The sequence below is a fragment of the Doryrhamphus excisus genome, chromosome 23 (genome assembly GCF_030265055.1).
Source record: "Doryrhamphus excisus isolate RoL2022-K1 chromosome 23, RoL_Dexc_1.0, whole genome shotgun sequence".
In the NCBI taxonomy this organism is placed as follows: Eukaryota; Metazoa; Chordata; class Actinopteri; order Syngnathiformes; family Syngnathidae; genus Doryrhamphus; species Doryrhamphus excisus.
Genome location: NC_080488.1, coordinates 88,835 through 109,446, shown reverse-complemented (window position 1 = coordinate 109,446; position 20,612 = coordinate 88,835). Strand labels below are relative to the sequence as shown.

Sequence of the window (20,612 nt, the reverse complement as noted above, 5' to 3'; positions counted from 1 at the left end):
GGGGGGGGGGGGGGGGGGGGGGGGCACAGCAGGGCTGCAAGGAGACAGCAGAGGGCAGCAGACCAAGCAGTCATGACAACACCATCATCATATCATCATCATATCATCATCATATCATCATCATATCATCATCATCATCATATCATCATCATATCATCATCATCATCATATCATCATCATATCATCATCATATCATCAGCATATCATAACTATATCTTTCTATTCTTATATTCATACTCTACACTGTTCATATCATTACTTTATCATTTGTTCTATTCATATCATAACTACACTTCATAACCCCCACCTCTCTGTGGCCCCTCACTGGTCCCCTCGGGGAGAGTTGGGGGCCGCCCTTGGCTCGGCCTAACTAACCAGATAACCACCAGCTGGTTCTCTGGGGGCGGGGTTTACTGGGTGGTAGGAGGCAGTCCCTCTCCTTTCATACTTCCTCAGTGACAATTCCACGTGCACACACATATGCACCCACATGCACACACATGCACACACATGCACACACATACACACCCACATGCACACGCTCATGCCAACAGAAATACACATATCTGAATGCACACTCCCGAGTTCAATTCCCCCTCGGCCATCTCTGTGTGGCGTTTGCATGTTCTCCCTGTGCATGTGTGGCTTTTCTCCCCCCCCCCCCATTCCAAAAACATGTCAGCTGCATTGCCCCCCCCCCCCAAATTGTCCATAGGCTCCAGCACTTTTCTACTGAGGATCAATAGTAGAAAATAAATGAATGAATGCACATCATAACATAGCATAGAAATATTTGTAGATATGTATATGGATATATGTAGATATTTTATATGGATGGATGTATATGTGTGTGTGTATATATGCATATGGATATACTACCTATAGATATGGGTGTTTGTCTTGGAGATCAATAAAGTATCTAAGCCATGTGAATGTGTGTACAGCAAGCAGGTAGAGCAGGTAGAGCAGGTAGAGCTTGTAGAGCAGGTAGAGCAGGTAGAGCAGGTAGAGCAGGTAGAGCTTGTAGAGCAGGTAGAGCAGGTAGAGCAGGTAGTGCTTGTAGAGCAGGTAGAGCAGGTAGAGCAGGTAGTGCAGGTAGAGCAGGTAGAGCAGGTAGTGCAGGTAGAGCAGGTAGAGCAGGTAGTGCAGGTAGAGCAGGTAGTGCTTGTAGTGCAGGTAGAGCAGGTAGAGTGTGGTGGAAGGGGGTTGGTCATCACGTGGGAAAAGTGCTGTCCATAGTAGCATCCTTCAGCCAAAGAGGAAGACTCCATCCTCCCTGCTGAAGGTCAGTGAAGGGCGTGCGTGGCACCATGCCGTGTAGCAAAGTGGAGATTTAAGAAGCACGACGTGTCCTGTGCCTATTGATTTTGGTCCACCGGGCCGCCCCCCTCCTCTCCCAATGACCGGGGCAGATTGCTTTTGGAGGAGTGGAGGAGCATCTCTGAGTCTCACCTGCTTGGACTGTCAATCAAACGTCAGCCTTCAACTTCTGCTCTTACATCGCTTTTCCTCTCTATGGAAGGACGGCAGTGACAGGCCCCTTCTGGCTGGGGGAGGCAGTACTTATAGTATTTGGAGTATCCAAATACAAGTATGCGGAGGATCTGAATACAAGTACTTGTAGTATTTGAATACAAATACCCGGCTACGCGGCGTGGAGGTCGCATCCAAAGCTCGGGTAAGATCAACATCTTTAATGGTCCTGACACGTGTGAAGAAACAGAACTAACAGAAAACAGCCTGAGAGTCAGGTGGGCGACCGGACAGGCTGGGGGAGGGGGGGGGGGGGGGGGTAAGACAAAGCAGACTGGCAAAGAACAACAGTCGGGGACATGAGGAGGAGGTGGAGGAGGTGCTGTGTGGCGGCGATGGATGGATGGATTGAAGACAGCGGCCCCCGCCTGGTACCCCCGCCTGGTACCTCCGCCTGGTACCTCCGCCCAACTCAAGGGAGGTCCACGCCTGCAAAGACCCAAAAGGCAGTAAGAGTCCAAATTAAAACAAACCCAGACCTAACCCCCAACAGAAGTAAAAGGCTAAGACACGTCACGGCGAGGTGTGACAGTAGTATCTCAATACAAGTACCTGTGGTATATGAATACAAGTATGTGGGGTATCCGAATACAAGCACATGTAGTATCCAAAAACAAGTACCTGTGGTATATGAGTACAAGTATGTGGGGTATCCGAATACAAGCAAACGTAGTATCCAAAAACAAGTACCTGTGGTATATGAATACAAGTATGTGGGGTATCCGAATACAAGCACACGTAGTACTACACGTAGTACAAGCACGTGAAGTATGTGTATAGCGGAAGACGTGCTGTAATTGCTCCTCACGTGTCAACGCAGAGACGCGAGACGAAAGCGGCGGAGACAAAGATTAGGGACAGGACAGTGATGAAAACTGTTGGCGGGATAATGAGGCTGCCTTTCTTTTTACTCATCCATCCTCCTCGCCCTCCTCCTCCTCCTCCTCCTCCTCCTCCTCCTCCTGCTCATTATTCAGATTGACTGCTTGGAGATTAGCTTCACAGTCTGCTGCTTATTAAGAAAAAGCCAAAGTTGTCTAATAGCTCACTTTCTCTGTTTCCACAAAGTCCGCGCTGCGTGTTTTGTCATTGGATTACTAGGGGAGGGGCGGGAGGGGCGGGGGGGGGCAACCTGGCGTGCTTCCATCATAACCTCGGAGATGAGTGATGAGTGGAGCTGTCTGTGCCTTTTCTGGCGGAGGGAGAGAGGGAAGTATTGCACTTACCAACAGGGAAGTAGAGAGGGAGGTTCTGCAGATACAATCCTTTGTCTTTGGCCAAAAACACGCAGAAGATGATTCTGTCCAGCTGACACACACAGAGGACATTTAAGACAACTTATCACCTTTGGCTCTTCAAATCCTGGTAGTATATACATACGTATATATACGTATATATATATGTGTGTATACAGGTACAATTGTCACATTGCCAGCATATTGTCTATGAGTGCTGAGCGGTACTGCTGCCTGCTCTTGACATTCCCCAGTAAAGAAGATGCTTACGGTGCTAATGTCCATTTTACTCTCTTGGTATTTGTCCCATCCTACGCACGTGTTGCCCCCCCCCATGATGCCTCCTATGTGATTTATAGTCAGGCTGCTTTTTTTGCCTGGTGTGGGAGTTGGAGTCTCAGCAGCAGCCTGTTATGACCCGCCTGTGGCAGAGTTTCAATAAGATCACCTGCTGGGCCAAAGTTCAAACTCTCACAACAACAAGCCCAACAATGCCGTGGCAGTCTGCCTCTTTCCCATTTCTATCCCATGCTTGCAGCGAGGGATCCAACATGGCCTTCCAACTTGATGATTGGTGGATGATGATCTGGATGATGGACGGATGAATGGATGGATGATGGACGGATGAATGGATGGATGATGGGTGGAAGGATGGATGGATTATGGGTGGAAGGATGGATGGATGATGGGTGGAAGGATGGATGGATTATGGGTGGATGGATGGATGGATTATGGGTGGATGGATGGATGGATGATGGGTGGATGGATGGATGGATGATGGGTGGATGGATGGATGATAGGTGGATGGATGGGTGAATGGGTGGATGATGGGTCTAATTTTCTCTGATGATGTCTATTACACTGGGGAATATGAATGCAAAGATGACTATAGGGATGTTACTTCATATCTAGAGGGCTCTAATCATGCCCTGTATTTAGAAGATTGTGATCAGGTTTTCTATGCCATAACTATTCCTATATTCTATATATTCTATTACTATATTCTAAAGGCAGCAATTGAGTCAGATAAAGAAGCAATTAGTGCATATAACGAATATAATGAACGGCAAATGGCAGCCTTATCAATGATTTGCAGTGCATGAGGGAACGCATCCTTTGGTCCACATCTGCACATCCAGCAGGTATTTCTTGAACCACCAAGGCCAACCTGCGCGGGGGTCTCAGGTATTTCTGTGAACCCCCACTGGCATTTTGTTCCTACAAACATCCCCGCTTCTGTCGCATGACTCCTTGCACGTGCATGCCATCAAGTAAGTGTGGAAAACGTTCAACTTGAGGCTGCGCTGGCGCTCCATGTTGCCCTGTCTGGGCCCAGCCATGTTGCCCTGTCTGGGCCCAGCCATGTTGCCCTGTCTGGGCCCAGCTATGTTGCCCTGTCTGGGCCCAGCTATGTTGCCCTGTCTGGGCCCAGCCATGTTGCCCTGTCTGGGCCCAGCCATGTTGCCCTGTCTGGGCCCAGCCATGTTGCCCTGTCTGGGCCCAGCCATGTTGCCCTGTCTGGACCCAGCTATGTTGCCCTGTCTGGGCCCAGCCATGTTGCCCTGTCTGGGCCCAGCCATGTTGCCCTGTCTGGGCCCAGCCATGTTGCCCTGTCTGGGCCCAGCTATGTTGCCCTGTCTGGGCCCAGCTATGTTGCCCTGTCTGGGCCCAGCCATGTTGCCCTGTCTGGGCCCAGCCATGTTGCCCTGTCTGGGCCCAGCCATGTTGCCCTGTCTGGGCCCAGCCATGTTGCCCTGTCTGGACCCAGCTATGTTGCCCTGTCTGGGCCCAGCCATGTTGCCCTGTCTGGGCCCAGCCATGTTGCCCTGTCTGGGCCCAGCTATGTTGCCCTGTCTGGGCCCAGCTGACGGCAGCGGAGGATTGCATTGCCACAGAAAGTCTCTAGGGACAGCGGCGCTAACAATAACCTCGTCAAAAGCCTCTCTGGGAGGTGTTAAGTGGAGTGGGGGGGGTCCAAAGTCTTGTTTAACGACCGATTGGATGGCTTGGTGAATAGAAAGGGCGTGTGTTTGTTTTGGCCGCATTTCCATCCGGCAAGGCGTCTATTAAAAAGCAGGCTGCGTCAGTCACTGTATACACAAGGAGCAGCCAGGGAGGGGTACAGGGTGGCCAACATGGCAAACCATGCTCCTACACACACCTTGTCGTGGTGCTCGTCCAGATGTTCCCTCACGGTCGCCAAGGCCTCGTGCACGGCCTCCTCAGGCGGGTACCCTGAAGGCAGAAACAACCACAGTGACAAATATCCAGAGCAAAGGAGGCCGGTGTGTGTTGGCTTATCTCGTCTTCGGCACGGCTCTGCCTGAGGATGCTGAGGTTGCTCAGCATCTATCTGGCAAACCTCCAGGCTCCGACACGGAGAGGAATCCAAAATATTAGCCAGTCAGAGATGCCACGTGCGCCACAGCAAGCCCACTACGCGCCGGAGAGAAACCTTATCATGCACTACTTCTTCTTTGTACCACCTGAAGACAGTACATGATGTCAACTGCCAAATGTTAGCATAGCAACTCTTAGCAATTAGCACTATCTTAACACTGGCACCCAGGAGGATTTGCCTACTGAAGGGGCCATTTTTATTGGGTATTACTTATTATTATTATTGTTGTGGGAGTACTTTCCAATGGCGTAGGTTCTTGTAGTGAGATAACTTTTGGATATTTTGGCATATTTCCCCCCCAGTATTGTTGGAGGAACACCTCTCTGAGAGCGTTGGATCCGATGACGTTATGGGGATGAACATCATGTGCTGTGATCTGAAGGAGCACGGCTGCTAAATAGAAGCGTTACTGTCACCATCTTTTCCCGGTTCAGTTCCTGTGTTTGCTTTCTATGAGAAGACGGACTAAATGCCGAACCCCCCTGAGGGTCTTAAGGCTCCCTCTGCCAGAGTGATGGAGGGGATTACAGTCAATCTGACACCATCAGCACACTAATCTGCCTTCATCTGAGGCTTAATCTTAATCTCGGCCCTAATCTGGCAAGCACCTCTGGCACGGGAAGCAATAGAAAGACAGCACACTGTGGCTGCTGTTGTTCCCAATCCAAGCAGGAAGTGATGAAGAACACTGACCGTAGATTCCCGTGGAGATGCAAGGGAAGGCCTGCGGGACAAAGAAGACGCGGTCAATGATCTGCGTGGTTTCACCCTGAGCTTGCTGCTGGAAAAAAAGACAAATGGGATGAAAAAAGATCTTATTTTCATAAACATCAAATTAGCGCCTCTTTCCTGCGGGGGCCATCATTCATTGGCTTCCACATAAAAGGAAGATGGACGTCTCCTCCTTTAGAGACATTTATACTGCGTCTATATGCCCTCCCCATCTAGCACAGGGGCATACGGGCCTGACACACCAAAGGGGCCTGATTAGCCACGCCTCCTTCAACTAGCTACTAAGCACCCCCCCATGTGCGCATACATTGTTGACTGGTCTAGTGTGGATTGTCAAGACGGTGCAGGATACGCTGCTGAAAGTGTAGATTATCCAGAAGTCTCTTGGTAATCTCTGTGTTTGAGACGGTGCATGGTACGCTGCTGAAAGTGTAGATTATCCAGAAGTCTCTTGGTAATCTCTGTGGTTGAGACGGTGCATGGTCCGCTGCATGAACTATACATTGAAGTGTGAATGTGTTGAGCATAACAACGTTCTTGAGCGTGGTATGTGACTTGCCTCAGCTGCCATCATCTTTAGAGAAGAAAGTCGTTGAGACGGGATCAACAGCGCCTCTGCTGGTGGCACCCCAGCGGTGCGCTCCATTTTCACACCATTTGGGAGGCAACCTGTCATCTTTGCTTTGCGCTTTGTGCACGGTGTTGTCATCCTTATTCTCACGTCTGTGTTTTTCCTCTTTCGTTTTGTCACCGAGCCCCCCCGCCTTGAGTGTTTCATAAAACCATCACACAAGTCAACGACCCCCCCGCCACGCTTCCCCCTCCCAGCAGCATCTGTCAGTGTGAAGAATCCATCCGGACATCTTCCATTTGACCGTTTTCCCTGCTTCCCTATTTTATTCTCTCCCACCTACGTCCCTCCATCTTACCACAGAACGCAGGTTGTTCTCAGTCGCGTTCCTCAGGCTGTTGCTGTAGCACGCCCTCAGAGCGTTCTTCTCCGCCTCTCCAACGCCGCCCTGAGCTATGGGCCCCACCGTGTGGATGACATCTACGTGAGGAGGACAGCCACATGATATTTGCTCACCAAAAAAGGCAATCAGTGTTTTGCTCAGGCCAAGAAAGGGCGGCTCGGCTGTGGCCCGCCATGGTACGCTGGCAGCGCGGTGCCATGTTGCAGTTGATGCACGCCATGGCCTTAAAGCTAGCTAAGCAGGAGTTGGTCTACAAGGTCGCCACGGTTACACAAAGTGTTACATGGAATTCCTGCCATCAGGGCCTTTCGAGTCATATAATGTCCGGGAACAAGAGCAACATCATAACGCTCCAATGAGATGAGGTTACCCGTACGGGGTGGCTCACCAAATCAAGCGCACCTTTTTAATGCGGCATTGCGGAAACCCTAAAAAAAAACCTCGAGACAGAACCCACGCAGAATCAAACCCGGTCTTCCTGATCTCCTGACTGGGTAGCCTACATGCTAACCACTCGTCCACCGTGCGGCTCTCCAAAACAAACGTAGTCAAGTCGTCATGATTGATTTGAATGAAGTCATTAAATAAAGTGCATACAAGGGGCTTTGAATGGAAGGTGGGGGGGGTGGGGGGGTGGGGGGGGTGAAGAAGAGATAAATCAGCAAGTAGTGAAAATTGTGCAGTTTTTCCATGATGACGTTGCAGCAACTTTCTTTCCTTCACACTAATATATTGCAATGTATGTTGGAATGTATGTAGTATTATTTTTTATGATCTTATTATTATGAGTGCTGGCCCTCGGGGAGGCGGGGTGTCCACAGCCCCCCTCCAGACCTCTACACCTCCTCCAGGGCTTCTCGGGAAAAGGTGAGCTCGGGTATATAATTCTCCCTGTTGACAACTTTTGACCCTTTGCTGGCGCCGCTTCTGTCAAGGAAAAAAACCTCTGGCTTTTCCTCTCTATGGAAGGACGGCAGTGACAAGAACCTTCCAGCTCATGCGGACCCCATCCCTCTGCACCTCCGCTCTGTCTATGACATTTCTATGTCTTTTGACTGTGATTGGCCATGGTGCATCACAAATGTGATTTGATGATAATTGGTCATCATCAAAGTCATCTAACGATCTAATAACTATCTCATAAATTGCGTGATGATTTCATTTGAGTTTAATTAGACTCTGACCCACGAATGAAAGCAGTGAAGAATGAAATTGGACGACACTCGGCGTGTTTTCAGAAGAAGGTGGGAGACGTGGAATGAAACTATGACGGCGGCAAATGCCGCCCCGCCCATCTTTTGGCTCACGAGTCGGCCGATTTGCCAGTGAAATGACCGCTGGACAAAACAAATGCAAACATCGAGTGGAGGCGGGAGACATCATCTACGGGAATGTGGACGTGTGCAAAAAGCCGTTTGCATGGGATGGACATGCAAAGGGAACTAGTTAGCTCTGACACGGACACGCCAAGATGAAATGGAAGCGCACGCGGCGTCCGGCGTTCAAAACCATCCATTTCATCTCCAACCGTCCGTCTTTGCACTCTGAAAGTAAAGCGTCCCTACGAGACGAGTCCTTGTTGGCGTTCATCAGGCTGCCTTTTCCTTTCCAACCCAAAGCACGGAGCGCTCCCCGGATCGCCGGTTAGCACGAGCCAGTTCATCACTTCAATCGCCGCCATCTGCGGGAATAACAATAAAGGAATCTTTTAAGAAGACCCAACTGCTGAGTGGCACTCGCCGTGTTTACATGCGTCGTAAACGCATCAACTCTTTTACCAGTGGTTTACCAGTCATTTAAACAGCCATTTTTCCAGTCTTTTACCAGTGGTTTACCAGTCTTTAAACAACCCTTTTACCAGTCTTTAAACAGCCCTTTTAGCAGTCTTTAAACAGCCCTTTTACCTGTCTTTTACCAGTGGTTTACCAGTCATTTAAACAACCCTTTTACCAGTGGTTTACCAGTCTTTAAACAGCCCTTTTACCAGTGGTTTACCAGTCTTTAAACAGCCCTTTTACCAGTGGTTTACCAGTCTTTAAACAGCCCTTTTACCAGTGGTTTACCAGTCTTTAAACAGCCCTTTTACCAGTGGTTTACCACACACACACACAGAGTAATAGCTCATCCTGGCATTTCTGTAGGCGTGGACAAAATACCACACGTAAAATGTGGAAGATTAAGAATTGTGTTGCAGAAAGACAGATAGACAAGAGCACACACACACACACACACACACACACACACACACACACACACACACACACACACACACACACACGGTGCACTAAACATGAATCATACGCTAATAATGGCTCTATAATCATCTTATCATCATCATCTTTATTTCCTTGGTGTCATCTTATCCATCCTTCCTTCCTTCCTTCCTTCCTTCCTTCCTTCCTACGTCTGCACCTTCCCTCCATCCTCCCCATACTCGTCCCATCATTCTCTCGTCTTGCCCCGTCACACCTCTCCTCATCATTTCCTTTCTCCCTAGCTTTCCTCATCCCTCCATGATGCTCCCACCTCGCTTTTGTTCCCCTCACAAGAGCCTCAAACCCGCACTCACACAAACAATATGCTCAGCCTGCGTTCCTTCATCCTGTCTCCAGATGCCCAGCCTTGGTTTTAGACCAGGCAGAGGGGTGGGGGTTGGGGGGGGGTTGATGTATGGCGGAACTAAAGCAACCCTGGCGATCGATAATGTAAACAGGAGCAAAAGAGAGGCGGTAAATAAGGCCCACTGCTGACAGATGTGTCTAGCTCAGGTGACGGAGGGGGATGGAACGAGGGGGGGGGGGGGTGCTGACTTGTGTGTGTGTGCGTGTGTGTGAAGGGCAAACCTGTTCATGCATCCAAGAAACCCACACTTATTCACTTTTAATGATGCACCCCAAAATACTAGTCAAAGATTGTGTATGAAACAGGAGCGCTGTGCTGGTGTGGATCATGGACTGTGAAAGCAGGAGTGAAAGATCCACCATGTGAGTGCTTCTCAACTGGTTTGGCTGCAGGACCCACGCCCCCCCTCGGTGACAAGTGGCGACCCACACTGCTGGAATTCTTGGATCCAAACTCCTCCTACTGTATCTCGTTTTTCACTCTTTATGGTGCGCTTTTCTCTAGCAGATATCTGCAGCTGTGTGTCAGACGTCTCAACTCGATGTTCTTGCTCTGCCAGGCCAGCCGGAAACACGGAATGCAGCCAACATGCGAGGTGCATTCACAGACACTGGTTTTATTTTTGTCCCGAGTCAAAGACCTGTGACCTACTGACTAGACTAGGTGGGACACACCAATCTGACTGGGTAGGACAGCACCCGTCTTAGAAATTGTTTCAAGATTTATTTAATGTTATTTGATCTTATTTTGGATTCATTTATGATCAACTCCTACACCCACAAAATCAGACAGTGGGGTTCGGCAGTTGCCTGGAAGTGTTTGGGAAGGCTGGGGGTGTGACCAATCACAGCGGAGTGGGTGTGCCTGGAGGCGGACCGTGGGTGGAACAATGTTTTGGAAATCCAAGGAAATCCAGGTGGTGCAGGTGCAGATTGTGGAAGATCTAGAAAGCTCTGTGTGCGGGTTATGGGGTGTCGCTGCTCTACAGGAGTCCACGTCTCAATAAAAGGGCCCACAATCGGCCCCCTTTAAATAGAAACATGTTTTCAGTTGGGCTGCGGGTTAAACAAAATGATATTTTTGCATGGGCTTCCACTGCACTTCAAGGAAAAGAAGAACATGTTTCTTTCCCTTTTCTGTCAGTTCTACCAGGAGAAAAGGGGTTAGCATGAGCTAGCTAACAATGCATGTCATGGGAGGTACCTAAACCAGAAAGATAAAGTGCTGATGCAAACAGCAGCGAGGAAGAGAGATACATCACTCTCTCAAAAACCTCCTTCTTGTCTTCTCCTCAGCAACCCCCCCAGGGGCCAATTACCGCTAATTAACCCCCCCCCCCCCCCCCCCCGTCCCTCTCTCTGTCACCTCGTGTTTGTGCCTGGTGGTGACATCAACAAGCTAAACACCTTCCTTCCCTCAAGCTTTTCTACCTTCTCTTGCTCTCTGTTCCTCACACTCATCCTCCTCTCCGCTTCTTCTCACTTCATCATCCACCATCACCATCGTCGCACTGACGGCTGCGTTTGGCTGGCGATGACAAAAGCCTTGACAGACCTCTGGGCCGACGACAGTCATGCTGAGATGGTGATACTGACGCTCTTTTTTCCTTCATTCGACACCGCTCCTCCTGCCTCCTTGTCAGCAGGGCGACGGGGAGGTGCTAACAACCTCCCCAACCTCGGAAAGTCGCTGATGATGCTAATGATGCTAATGATGCTGTTGAGGATGAGGAATGTGATGATGATGCGGATCAGAGCGCTAATAAAAACATTCATTCAACTAACTAGAACCAAAATAGAACATCACAGGTAGGTGTGCCCCCCCCCAGCCCCCTCCCACCACAGTCAGGGGTCATCCGTGTCAGCGATGCCACGCGATGCCCTTCAACCATCTTTCCCACTTTCTGCATCCTGCTGGGAGTTTTCAAATCCTCCCCCCTTTGGTGAAGTCGCCTCACTTTGTTCCCCCTCAGCCAATCAAATACCCGGTACGTAAAACCATACAACCATCATGGCACTGCTGTGTGTGTGTGTGTGTGTGTGTGTGTGTGTGTGTGTGTGTGTGTGTGTGTGTGTGTGTGCGTGTGTGTGCGTGTGCGTGTGTGCGTGTGTGTGTGTGTGTGCAGGACGCATGAAGCTTTGCAAAGAAACGCTAGTACGTATTTCTACTTTTCACGTTGCACAAACACCATAAAGATGGTCACAATGCAAAGCACCTTGTAGGAAAAGGCCATGCTAAATGATTATTATCATTATTAAATGATTATTAGCATTATTAAACGATTACTATCGTTATGAAATGATTATTATTGCCAAAGACGTCACCTTTGATGACATCATTTCATGCAACAAGCACTTTATTGATGCTTTGCTCTTGAAAGCGGCTGGAGGGCAGCACTGAGAGGGCTAAAGAACATCATGTCCATTGATGGTAGAATCCCGTCCGGCCGCTCCCCGCCCTCTGTCGTATTTCAAGAAGGGGGAAGAGATGGATGGAGCTGAAGGGCCCAAACAAGACCAGAGACTCCTTTTCTTCATTTTTGGAGGATTTAAGAGCTCTGTCCGCTCCACTGAGTGCAACTGAGGCGGCGCATACAAAGGCCCGTCTCGCCTTTTCCTCCTCCTGATTTAAAGGCAGATGAAGAAAGGCGAGGGCCAGATGGAGCTGCGGTCAGACGGGGGAGACTGAAAGGGGGAACGAGTGGGAGAGGAAGAGGATGGACGGGTGTTGAATGTGAAAAGCAGGAGCAGCGACGCGTGGCCTCCCAGGTGGGAATGTGTGGGGGCCACGGGGGAGGAGGCGGAGCAAAGGGGAGGCAAAGAGGGTTTCAAAAAAGCAAAAAGGATGGGGGTCACTGGATGACACCCAGTCAAGCCCCCCTAAGCCAGTGTGGCGCCCGCCTGGGTGAGGGGATAGGCTTCAACACTCACACACACACACGCACATGCACATGCTCTGTCACTGTACGAGTGTAGGTTACTGTACGAGTGTAGGTTACTGTACGAGTGTAGGTCACTGTACGAGTGTAGGTTACTGTACGAGTGTAGGTTACTGTACGAGTGTAGGTCACTGTACGAGTGTAGGTCACTGTACGAGTGCAGGTCACTGTACGAGTGCAGGTTACTGTACGAGTGTAGGTCACTGTACGAGTGTAGGTCACTGTACGAGTGTAGGTTACTGTACGAGTGTAGGTTACTGTACGAGTGTAGGTCACTGTACGAGTGTAGGTTACTGTACGAGTGTAGGTTACTGTACGAGTGTAGGTCACTGTACGAGTGTAGGTTACTGTACGAGTGTAGGTCACTGTACGAGTGTAGGTCACTGTACGAGTGTAGGTCACTGTACGAGTGTAGGTCACTGTACGAGTGTAGGTCACTGTACGAGTGTAGGTTACTGTACGAGTGTAGGTTACTGTATGAGTGTAGGTTACTGTACGAGTGTAGGTTACTGTACGAGTGTAGGTTACTGTACGAGTGCAGGTCACTGTACGAGTGTAGGTCACTGTACGAGTGTAGGTCACTGTACGAGTGCAGGTCACTGTACGAGTGTAGGTCACTGTACGAGTGTAGGTCACTGTACGAGTGTAGGTTACTGTACGAGTGTAGGTCACTGTACGAGTGTAGGTCACTGTACGAGTGTAGGTTACTGTACGAGTGTAGGTTACTGTACGAGTGTAGGTCACTGTACGAGTGTAGGTCACTGTACGAGTGTAGGTTACTGTACGAGTGTAGGTCACTGTACGAGTGTAGGTCACTGTACGAGTGTAGGTTACTGTATGAGTGTAGGTTACTGTACGAGTGTAGGTCACTGTACGAGTGTAGGTTACTGTACGAGTGTAGGTTACTGTACGAGTGTAGGTTAACAAGAAAGAGGAAGTAATCACAGACTAACTCAGGAAGTGTAACAAGTCCACCACAAAACAGCAATGATGAATGATTCATTCCTTTGTGAAAAAGGTGACATGGCTGGTGAGGATAAGGGGAATAGAAAATGGATGGCTGCAGGGAACAACAATCAAAGCCGCATATCGGGATTGTTTCATTGAAAAGCCATTCTTGCCCCATCACCCTTAATTGCGCAGCGAGGAATCTTTGGAAACATTGCAACATACGTGTTCCAGTTCACTTCCTACCTTCATGTCAGGAATGCATGAAAACATAGAAACATTCCAGCTTGGAGGATTCATGCCACTAACAAGCCCCCTTCTCCGCGGCTGTTGGCCCACGCTCTGTCACCCCGCCCTCTGTCACCCCGCCCTCTGTCACCCCGCCCTCTGTCACCCCGCCCTCTGTCACCCCGCCCTCTGTCACACCGCCCTCTGTCACCCCGCCCTCTGTCACCCCGCCCTCTGTCACCCCCTCCCATGTGCTGATGTTGTGTTCAGTGAGCAGCAGGGGAGCGAGGGACGGCTGGGGAACAGGTTCTCCGTATCGGTACACAAGTGAGCTCAGGGGCGCAGGGATCGTCAGGACAACACGCTCCCTTGTCAGGCAACAGGAAACACCCAAACAAGCTGACGGCTTGTTGATTTATTGCCTCCAAGTTTGGCTTGAACGTTCATGAACTTTAGCCAAGCCTGCTCGGAGTGGTCATCTGTCAACGTGTCCAAATTGCAGGTGACTCCTGCTAAACAGCAGCGGCAGTGGGCCGTGTACTCGCCATGCTGTTGCTAGGTTACGCTGCAGAGATGGGTCCGGTTTAAGTGGTGGCGGCTCCATCTGGGGGGGCATCGAGTCTGAGGAACCATTTGGCAAGCAATCTGACATCTGGTGGCGAGACCGTCAAAACCATGACCCAAGGCTTTTGTGATCAACGACTCAACCTGGTCAGCCGGCTCCCGTTCATCTGGATTTCAACTTCAGGGTACCTTTGGCTGGTGACCAGTCCAGGGTGTACCCCCGCTTCACCACTTACATGGAGCTACTAGTACAGGGTTAGACTGTACTGTAGACCTTACAGCAATATTAGCATCATGTTTACATGGAGCTACTAGTACAGGGTTAGGCTGTACTGTAGACCTTACAGCAATATTAGCATCATGTTTACATGGAGCTACTAGTACAACGTTAGACTGTACTGTAGACCTTACAGCAATATTAGCATCATGTTTACATGGAGCTACTGTAGTACAACGTTAGACTGTACTGTAGACCTTACAGCAATATTAGCATCATGTTTACATGGAGCTACTAGTACAACGTTAGACTGTACTGTAGACCTTACAGCAATATTAGCATCATGTTTACATGGAGCTACTAGTACAACGTTAGACTGTACTGTAGACCTTATAGCAATATTAGCATCATGTTTACATGGAGCTACTAGTACAGGGTTAGACTGTACTGTAGACCTTACAGCAATATTAGCATCATGTTTACATGGAGCTACTGTAGTACAACGTTAGACTGTACTGTAGACCTTACAGCAATATTAGCATCATGTTTACATGGAGCTACTAGTACAACGTTAGACTGTACTGTAGACCTTACAGCAATATTAGCATCATGTTTACATGGAGCTACTAGTACAGGGTTAGACTGTACTGTAGACCTTACAGCAATATTAGCATCATGTTTACATGGAGCTACTGTAGTACAACGTTAGACTGTACTGTAGACCTTACAGCAATATTAGCATCATGTTTACATGGAGCTACTAGTACAACGTTAGACTGTACTGTAGACCTCACAGCAATATTAGCATCATGTTTACATGGAGCTACTAGTACAACGTTAGGCTGTACTGTAGACCTTACAGCAATATTAGCATCATGTTTACATGGAGCTACTAGTACAGGGTTAGGCTGTACTGTAGACCTTACAGCAATATTAGCATCATGTTTACATGGAGCTACTAGTACAGGGTTAGGCTGTACTGTAGACCTTACAGCAATATTAGCATCATGTTTACATGGAGCTACTAGTACAACGTTAGACTGTACTGTAGACCTTACAGCAATATTAGCATCATGTTTACATGGAGCTACTAGTACAACGTTAGACTGTACTGTAGACCTTACAGCAATATTAGCATCATGTTTACATGGAGCTACTAGTACAGGGTTAGGCTGTACTGTAGACCTTACAGCAATATTAGCATCATGTTTACATGGAGCTACTAGTACAGGGTTAGGCTGTACTGTAGACCTTACAGCAATATTAGCATCATGTTTACATGGAGCTACTGTAGTACAACGTTAGACTGTACTGTAGACCTTACAGCAATATTAGCATCATGTTTACATGGAGCTACTGTAGTACAATGTTAGACTGTACTGTAGACCTTACAGCAATATTAGCATCATGTTTACATGGAGCTACTGTAGTACAATGCTAGACTGTGCAAGAAATGTAGCAAACTGCTTGTTTATATTCATTTTGAATAATTCTTTTGATTTGATATTTAAAAAATGTCATGTTTTGCATTTTATTACCTCACCGTACAAAAAATGAAGTAAAGCTTGACCTGAACCCGGCGGTACGTACTAAACGTGATTCTGGTGAGCTAACCAGCTAGCCAGCTAACCAGCTAGCCAGCTAACCAGCTAGCCAGCTAACCAGCTAGCCAGCTTAGCCCCTAGGACGTCTTAAAGTGACATAACGAAGTGTGTTAAACTGCTCTCGTTGATGCCTAAACGGATATTGTTGACATGGAGTGTTCAAAGTGGAAGGTAGCCAGTGACATCATGATGATGATGATGATGATGATGATGACTACTGGAGATATCTGGATGCTGATGTTGGGATTTAGACATCTACATGATTTATGCGACAAGGAAATGACTCTGCTTTCTATGTTATTCATTAAGTTTATGTGTTATCAGTGGGGATGCGACCGCAAGGAAAGATCCCGCCAGAAAAGTCATTCCCGACACCCGGAAGCGAGCTGAATGTCCACACACACTCGGTACTCACACTTGGCAGGGAGGCCGTAGCCGCATGTGATCTTTGCTTGGCCGGTGTGGCAGCCATGCAGGGAGGCGCATTCTTCCTTCAACAGCGGCCCTGCAGCACGGTGGATCGCTCCATCCACTGGAGGGCGGAGACAAGAAGTTTGGTTAGCGACCTTGACTGGCCTGTCAGGAGGTAGTTGCGCTGCGAGGCCCTTTTGCAGACGTTCACCTCCAGCCTGGAATCCTCCCCTTTGCTTTTTAAAGAGCAAAAGCATCTGGAGGTCTGGGTGGGATGGATTTAGGGGCCACTGCCTTGCTTAATTGCTCAATTTAATGTGTGATTAAGGACTCGGCTGACTTTGACTTCTTGCTCAATTAGTCTCTGGTAATGACATTTTCATAAATCTACATAACAGCAATGTGTGTGTCCATCTGGGATCCGCAGCAGGAAGGAAGAACACCAGCGTGTTGCTTTCAAGGCAAGCAATAACTGATTTCAAAAATCTTTTTTTTATACGCTTTTATAAAATTATCGCTACCCATAATAATCGGCCCGAAATCAGCATCAAAATGCTAATTCTTCCCGATCGTAGAAAGCGATATTGAAAAAACGCTGCACACAACACATAATTGTTCATGCACCACAGGAGATATGTCGTGTTACACATATGTTACACGTGTGTAACACATATGTTACACATGTGTTACACATGTCACACATATGTTACACATGTGTTACACATGTCACACATGTGTTACACATGTGTTACACATGTGTTACACATGTGTTACACATGTGTTACATATATATCAGTATTGGCTGTTATCAGTATCCCAAATTGAGAGTTGGACAACATCGACATATCAGTTTTTGTCAAAAAAGACAATATCGGACATCCCTAATCAAGAGTAGTTCAAGATGGCAACAATGTACATTTAGCGCTGGCGGACCTTAAGGAGCTTCCATTCAAAATGCACCCACAGCCATCCTGGTCTTCCCCTCATCCGCCCGCTGATACACGGCCCCTGATACACGCCCGCTGATACACGGCCCCTGATACACGGACCCTGATACACGGCCCCTGATACACGGCCCCTGATACACGGCCCCTCATATACGCCCGCTGATACACGGCCCCTGATACACGGCCCCTGATACAGTCCTAGGAGCAGCCCTCCCCAATTAGCATGGCCGCAGCGTCAAAGCAGCTCAGCGTCTGCCTTGCATGTAAATGAAGATGGTGAACTCGTTAACAATCAGCCATAATTGGCTTGGCTGAATGCCGCCCACACATACCAACACATTGTCATGAATTAGTCATGAATTCACTTTACAAGTCGCTAAAATCTTTTAGGCCCGGCGTTGAACTCGTTTGCATATTCCAAGCCTAAAAAACACAGAATTCATTATTTAGCCTCCATTACCATCCCAAATAACACGTCAAGGCTTTTTGACGGCGGAAGCCGGGTCCTTGAGAGGTGCAGAGATGGGATGCGGATGTTAGGGATACACGGGGGGCCGGAGAGGCGCAGGAGGGATGGAGAGCCACGCCTGGACGGAGACAAAAGGCTCAGCAAGGATGAAATGCAGCTGAGCATCAATCAAATTCATTTTAGGGACGGCTACAAAGGACTGGGGACTGGTTTTGGAAGTGGGCTGACCCATGGCCAGTAAGGAGGTTCCTGGGCGTAACAATACGATAAGAATAATAATAAGAATATGCTTCATATGCAGCTCACATGATGGACAGGTGGAATAGGTGTGTCCCTAGGTGTGACTAACGGCCTCTTTAACCTGTTTTTATATCTTTAGAAGCACAGGAAAGAAAGACGTGTTTGTCTCTTGATGGCCACAATTCCCAAAAAAGGTGCACTTTTCCTTTCCTTGTGGTAATCATGTGTCTTTGGCTGTGTATCGATGGACGTGTGGGGGGGGGGGGGGGGGGGGGGATGTGGAGGCGAGAGAGAGGTGATAATTGGCAATATGCTGAGCTGGCAAGGAGCCCGCAACCCCCCCAAGCAGGGCATCCAAACAAGCACGCACACAGCAATGTTACACGGCAGGATGAAGCCCCAGCTCCCACCTTTGCCCACCCTCCAGCACGCAGGTAGACTGACATTAGAGTAAAACCAATCCAAGCTTTCTCCCGTGGAATACTAATATGGCCGCCCTTGCCAGTTGACCTCTCATAGGCCAAACAGGCTGTCCGTCAAACTAATGGGGCGGAACGCTGGCATATTGCTTCCCACAATCCCTCAGCAGAGCCAGGACACTCATTTACCTCAGTCAGCTTGTTGCCAAGGCAACATTTCGGATGGGGCTTGGTGGTAGAAACAAGTGCATGCAGCTGTGCATGTACACACACACACACACACACACACACACACAAGTTGTTAAACCCACACATGAACACACACACAGCCAACTGTTACACCAGCGATGTCACGGGGTAAATTTATGTATGCGGCTGAGACGCTGACAACTACTTTCAGCTCTCATCTCTGCAGCCTAAAACCAATCTTCTGCTCTGCCTTCATTCACTATACATGCTTCTGCTTCTGCTGTGGAGGGGGTGGGGTGGGGGGGGGCCAAGAAGACGAGCCTCACACAGAAAGCGTCAAGGGTGCACTAGAGCCCAGCGCTAGGTATCCAACCTTTGATTAGAAATGTCAACATGCATCAGTTCAAGCGAGACATAAGCAGATATTTCTTCACTGACTCCATTTTTAAAAAGCTAAGATGTCATCTGGAAGTCCTGCAGGACGCAAACAGAAAGAGCAGGAGAAGTCATGGCTGCTGCGTGATTACCCATGTAGAGCCCCACACCAGGCGGGTGGGCGGACCAGGTGATTTGCTGCTAGTCTGACTGGAGATATATTTGTGGATTCTTTCTCTATCCCAATAAAGCCTGCTGCGCTTTATGCATGTTACATGAGTCAAGAGAAGATTACCGACCAGGAAATGGAAGTCAGTGCCCGAGGCAACCGGGGGAGGGGAGGGAGGGGGGTGTTGGTATTATTGTGCGTCAAATGATTTGTGACTTGTGGTGGCTGCTTGAATGGAAGGTTGATTGAAAATGGGTGGAACCCGGAAGAATCATGGTCTTTTGGTCAGACGTTACTATGTTGCTCCCCAAACCACGCAGTTGGGAATTCTGCCTTTGGAAAAGGCATTGTTGTGATGGAGCACACTCCCCTGATGGAGCCCACTCCCCTGATGGAGCCCACTCCCCTGATGGAGCCCACTCCCCTGATGGAGCCCACTCCCCTGATGGATCCCACTCCCTGGTGGAGCCCACAATTCCAGCATGCTAAAAATTAACATAATGCTTCATGTAAGTTAAGAGTGGTCTAAATGCTGACATGCTAATGTTAGCATACTAACAAGGCAAACAGTTAGCATGCTAACGCTTAACATGAAAACACTGTGTCTATGTAAGTTTATACGTTTGAAACTAGCATACATATCTAACATGACAACTGTTAGCCTGTAACAGCTAGCATGATAGCACTAAGTGTTTACTACCAGAATAAAATAACAACAAAAGCTAGCATGATAACGGTAAGTGTTAGCATGTTAGCGTGAAAACACTAAGTAACTGTGAGCTAGGTCTTTAGCTCCCCCCAAGACCTAGCTTGGGCATAACACGACATACTAAATTATCTTGTTCGTCAAAAGTAGTTTTTTCTCTTGACTTCCAATTTTATACTTAAATGTGAGAGTTAGCGGTCTTGTCCTGTCCTGTCCTGTCCTGTCCTGTCCTGACCTGTCCTGTCCTGTCCTGTCCTGTCCTGTCCTGTCCTGACCTGTCCTGTCCTGACCTGTCCTGTCCTGTCCTGTCCTGACCTGTCCTGTCCTGTCCTGTCCTGTCCTGTCCTGTCCTGTCCTGTCCTGTCCTGTCCTGTCCTGACCTGTCCTGTCCTGTCCTGTCCTGTCCTGTCCTGTCCTTCAGACAGAAACCAGCCGGTGGAAAACTGAAAACAGGTCAGCTGGTGAATGAATGACCATAAAAATGCTTCAGTTCCTGCCTTGAATTTGTTGTTGAGGTTCGGACGATGCCGAGCCCTCTTCCTGGCCGTGATGGCAGAAGTGCAGGCGGGTGATCGATGCCAACGCTGACAAAAGCTTTTGTTGTCGCAACTCTGATGAAAAACACGCTAGCTGAATGGATGCACGTTTTTGGTTGTCAAGCAGTTCTTATGACTTTTTATTACATGAGGCC

At 48.6% G+C, this 20,612-nt stretch overlaps 1 protein-coding gene across 10 annotated transcripts in view; it reads right to left on the bottom strand.

Annotated features, from left to right (window-relative positions):
- Positions 1-978: 978 nt before the first annotated feature.
- Positions 979-20,612, bottom strand: part of macrod1 (mono-ADP ribosylhydrolase 1) — a 77,133-nt gene continuing 57,499 nt past the window's right edge. For 2 of the 10 annotated variants that reach the window (XM_058063993.1, XM_058063994.1), the window contains 6 exons: positions 16,412-16,528; positions 6,831-6,952; positions 5,863-5,947; positions 4,930-5,003; positions 2,760-2,841; positions 990-1,962 (listed from right to left, as the gene is read on the bottom strand). In XM_058063993.1, the coding sequence (XP_057919976.1) occupies positions 1,946-1,962; positions 2,760-2,841; positions 4,930-5,003; positions 5,863-5,947; positions 6,831-6,952; positions 16,412-16,528 (497 nt within the window). In that variant the 3' untranslated portion in view covers positions 990-1,945. Of the gene's footprint in view, positions 1,963-2,759; positions 2,842-4,929; positions 5,255-5,862; positions 5,948-6,830; positions 6,953-16,411; positions 16,529-20,612 lie in introns of those variants that run through there. The other 8 variants (XM_058063995.1, XM_058063997.1, XM_058063996.1 and 5 more) reach the window with 8 other exon arrangements.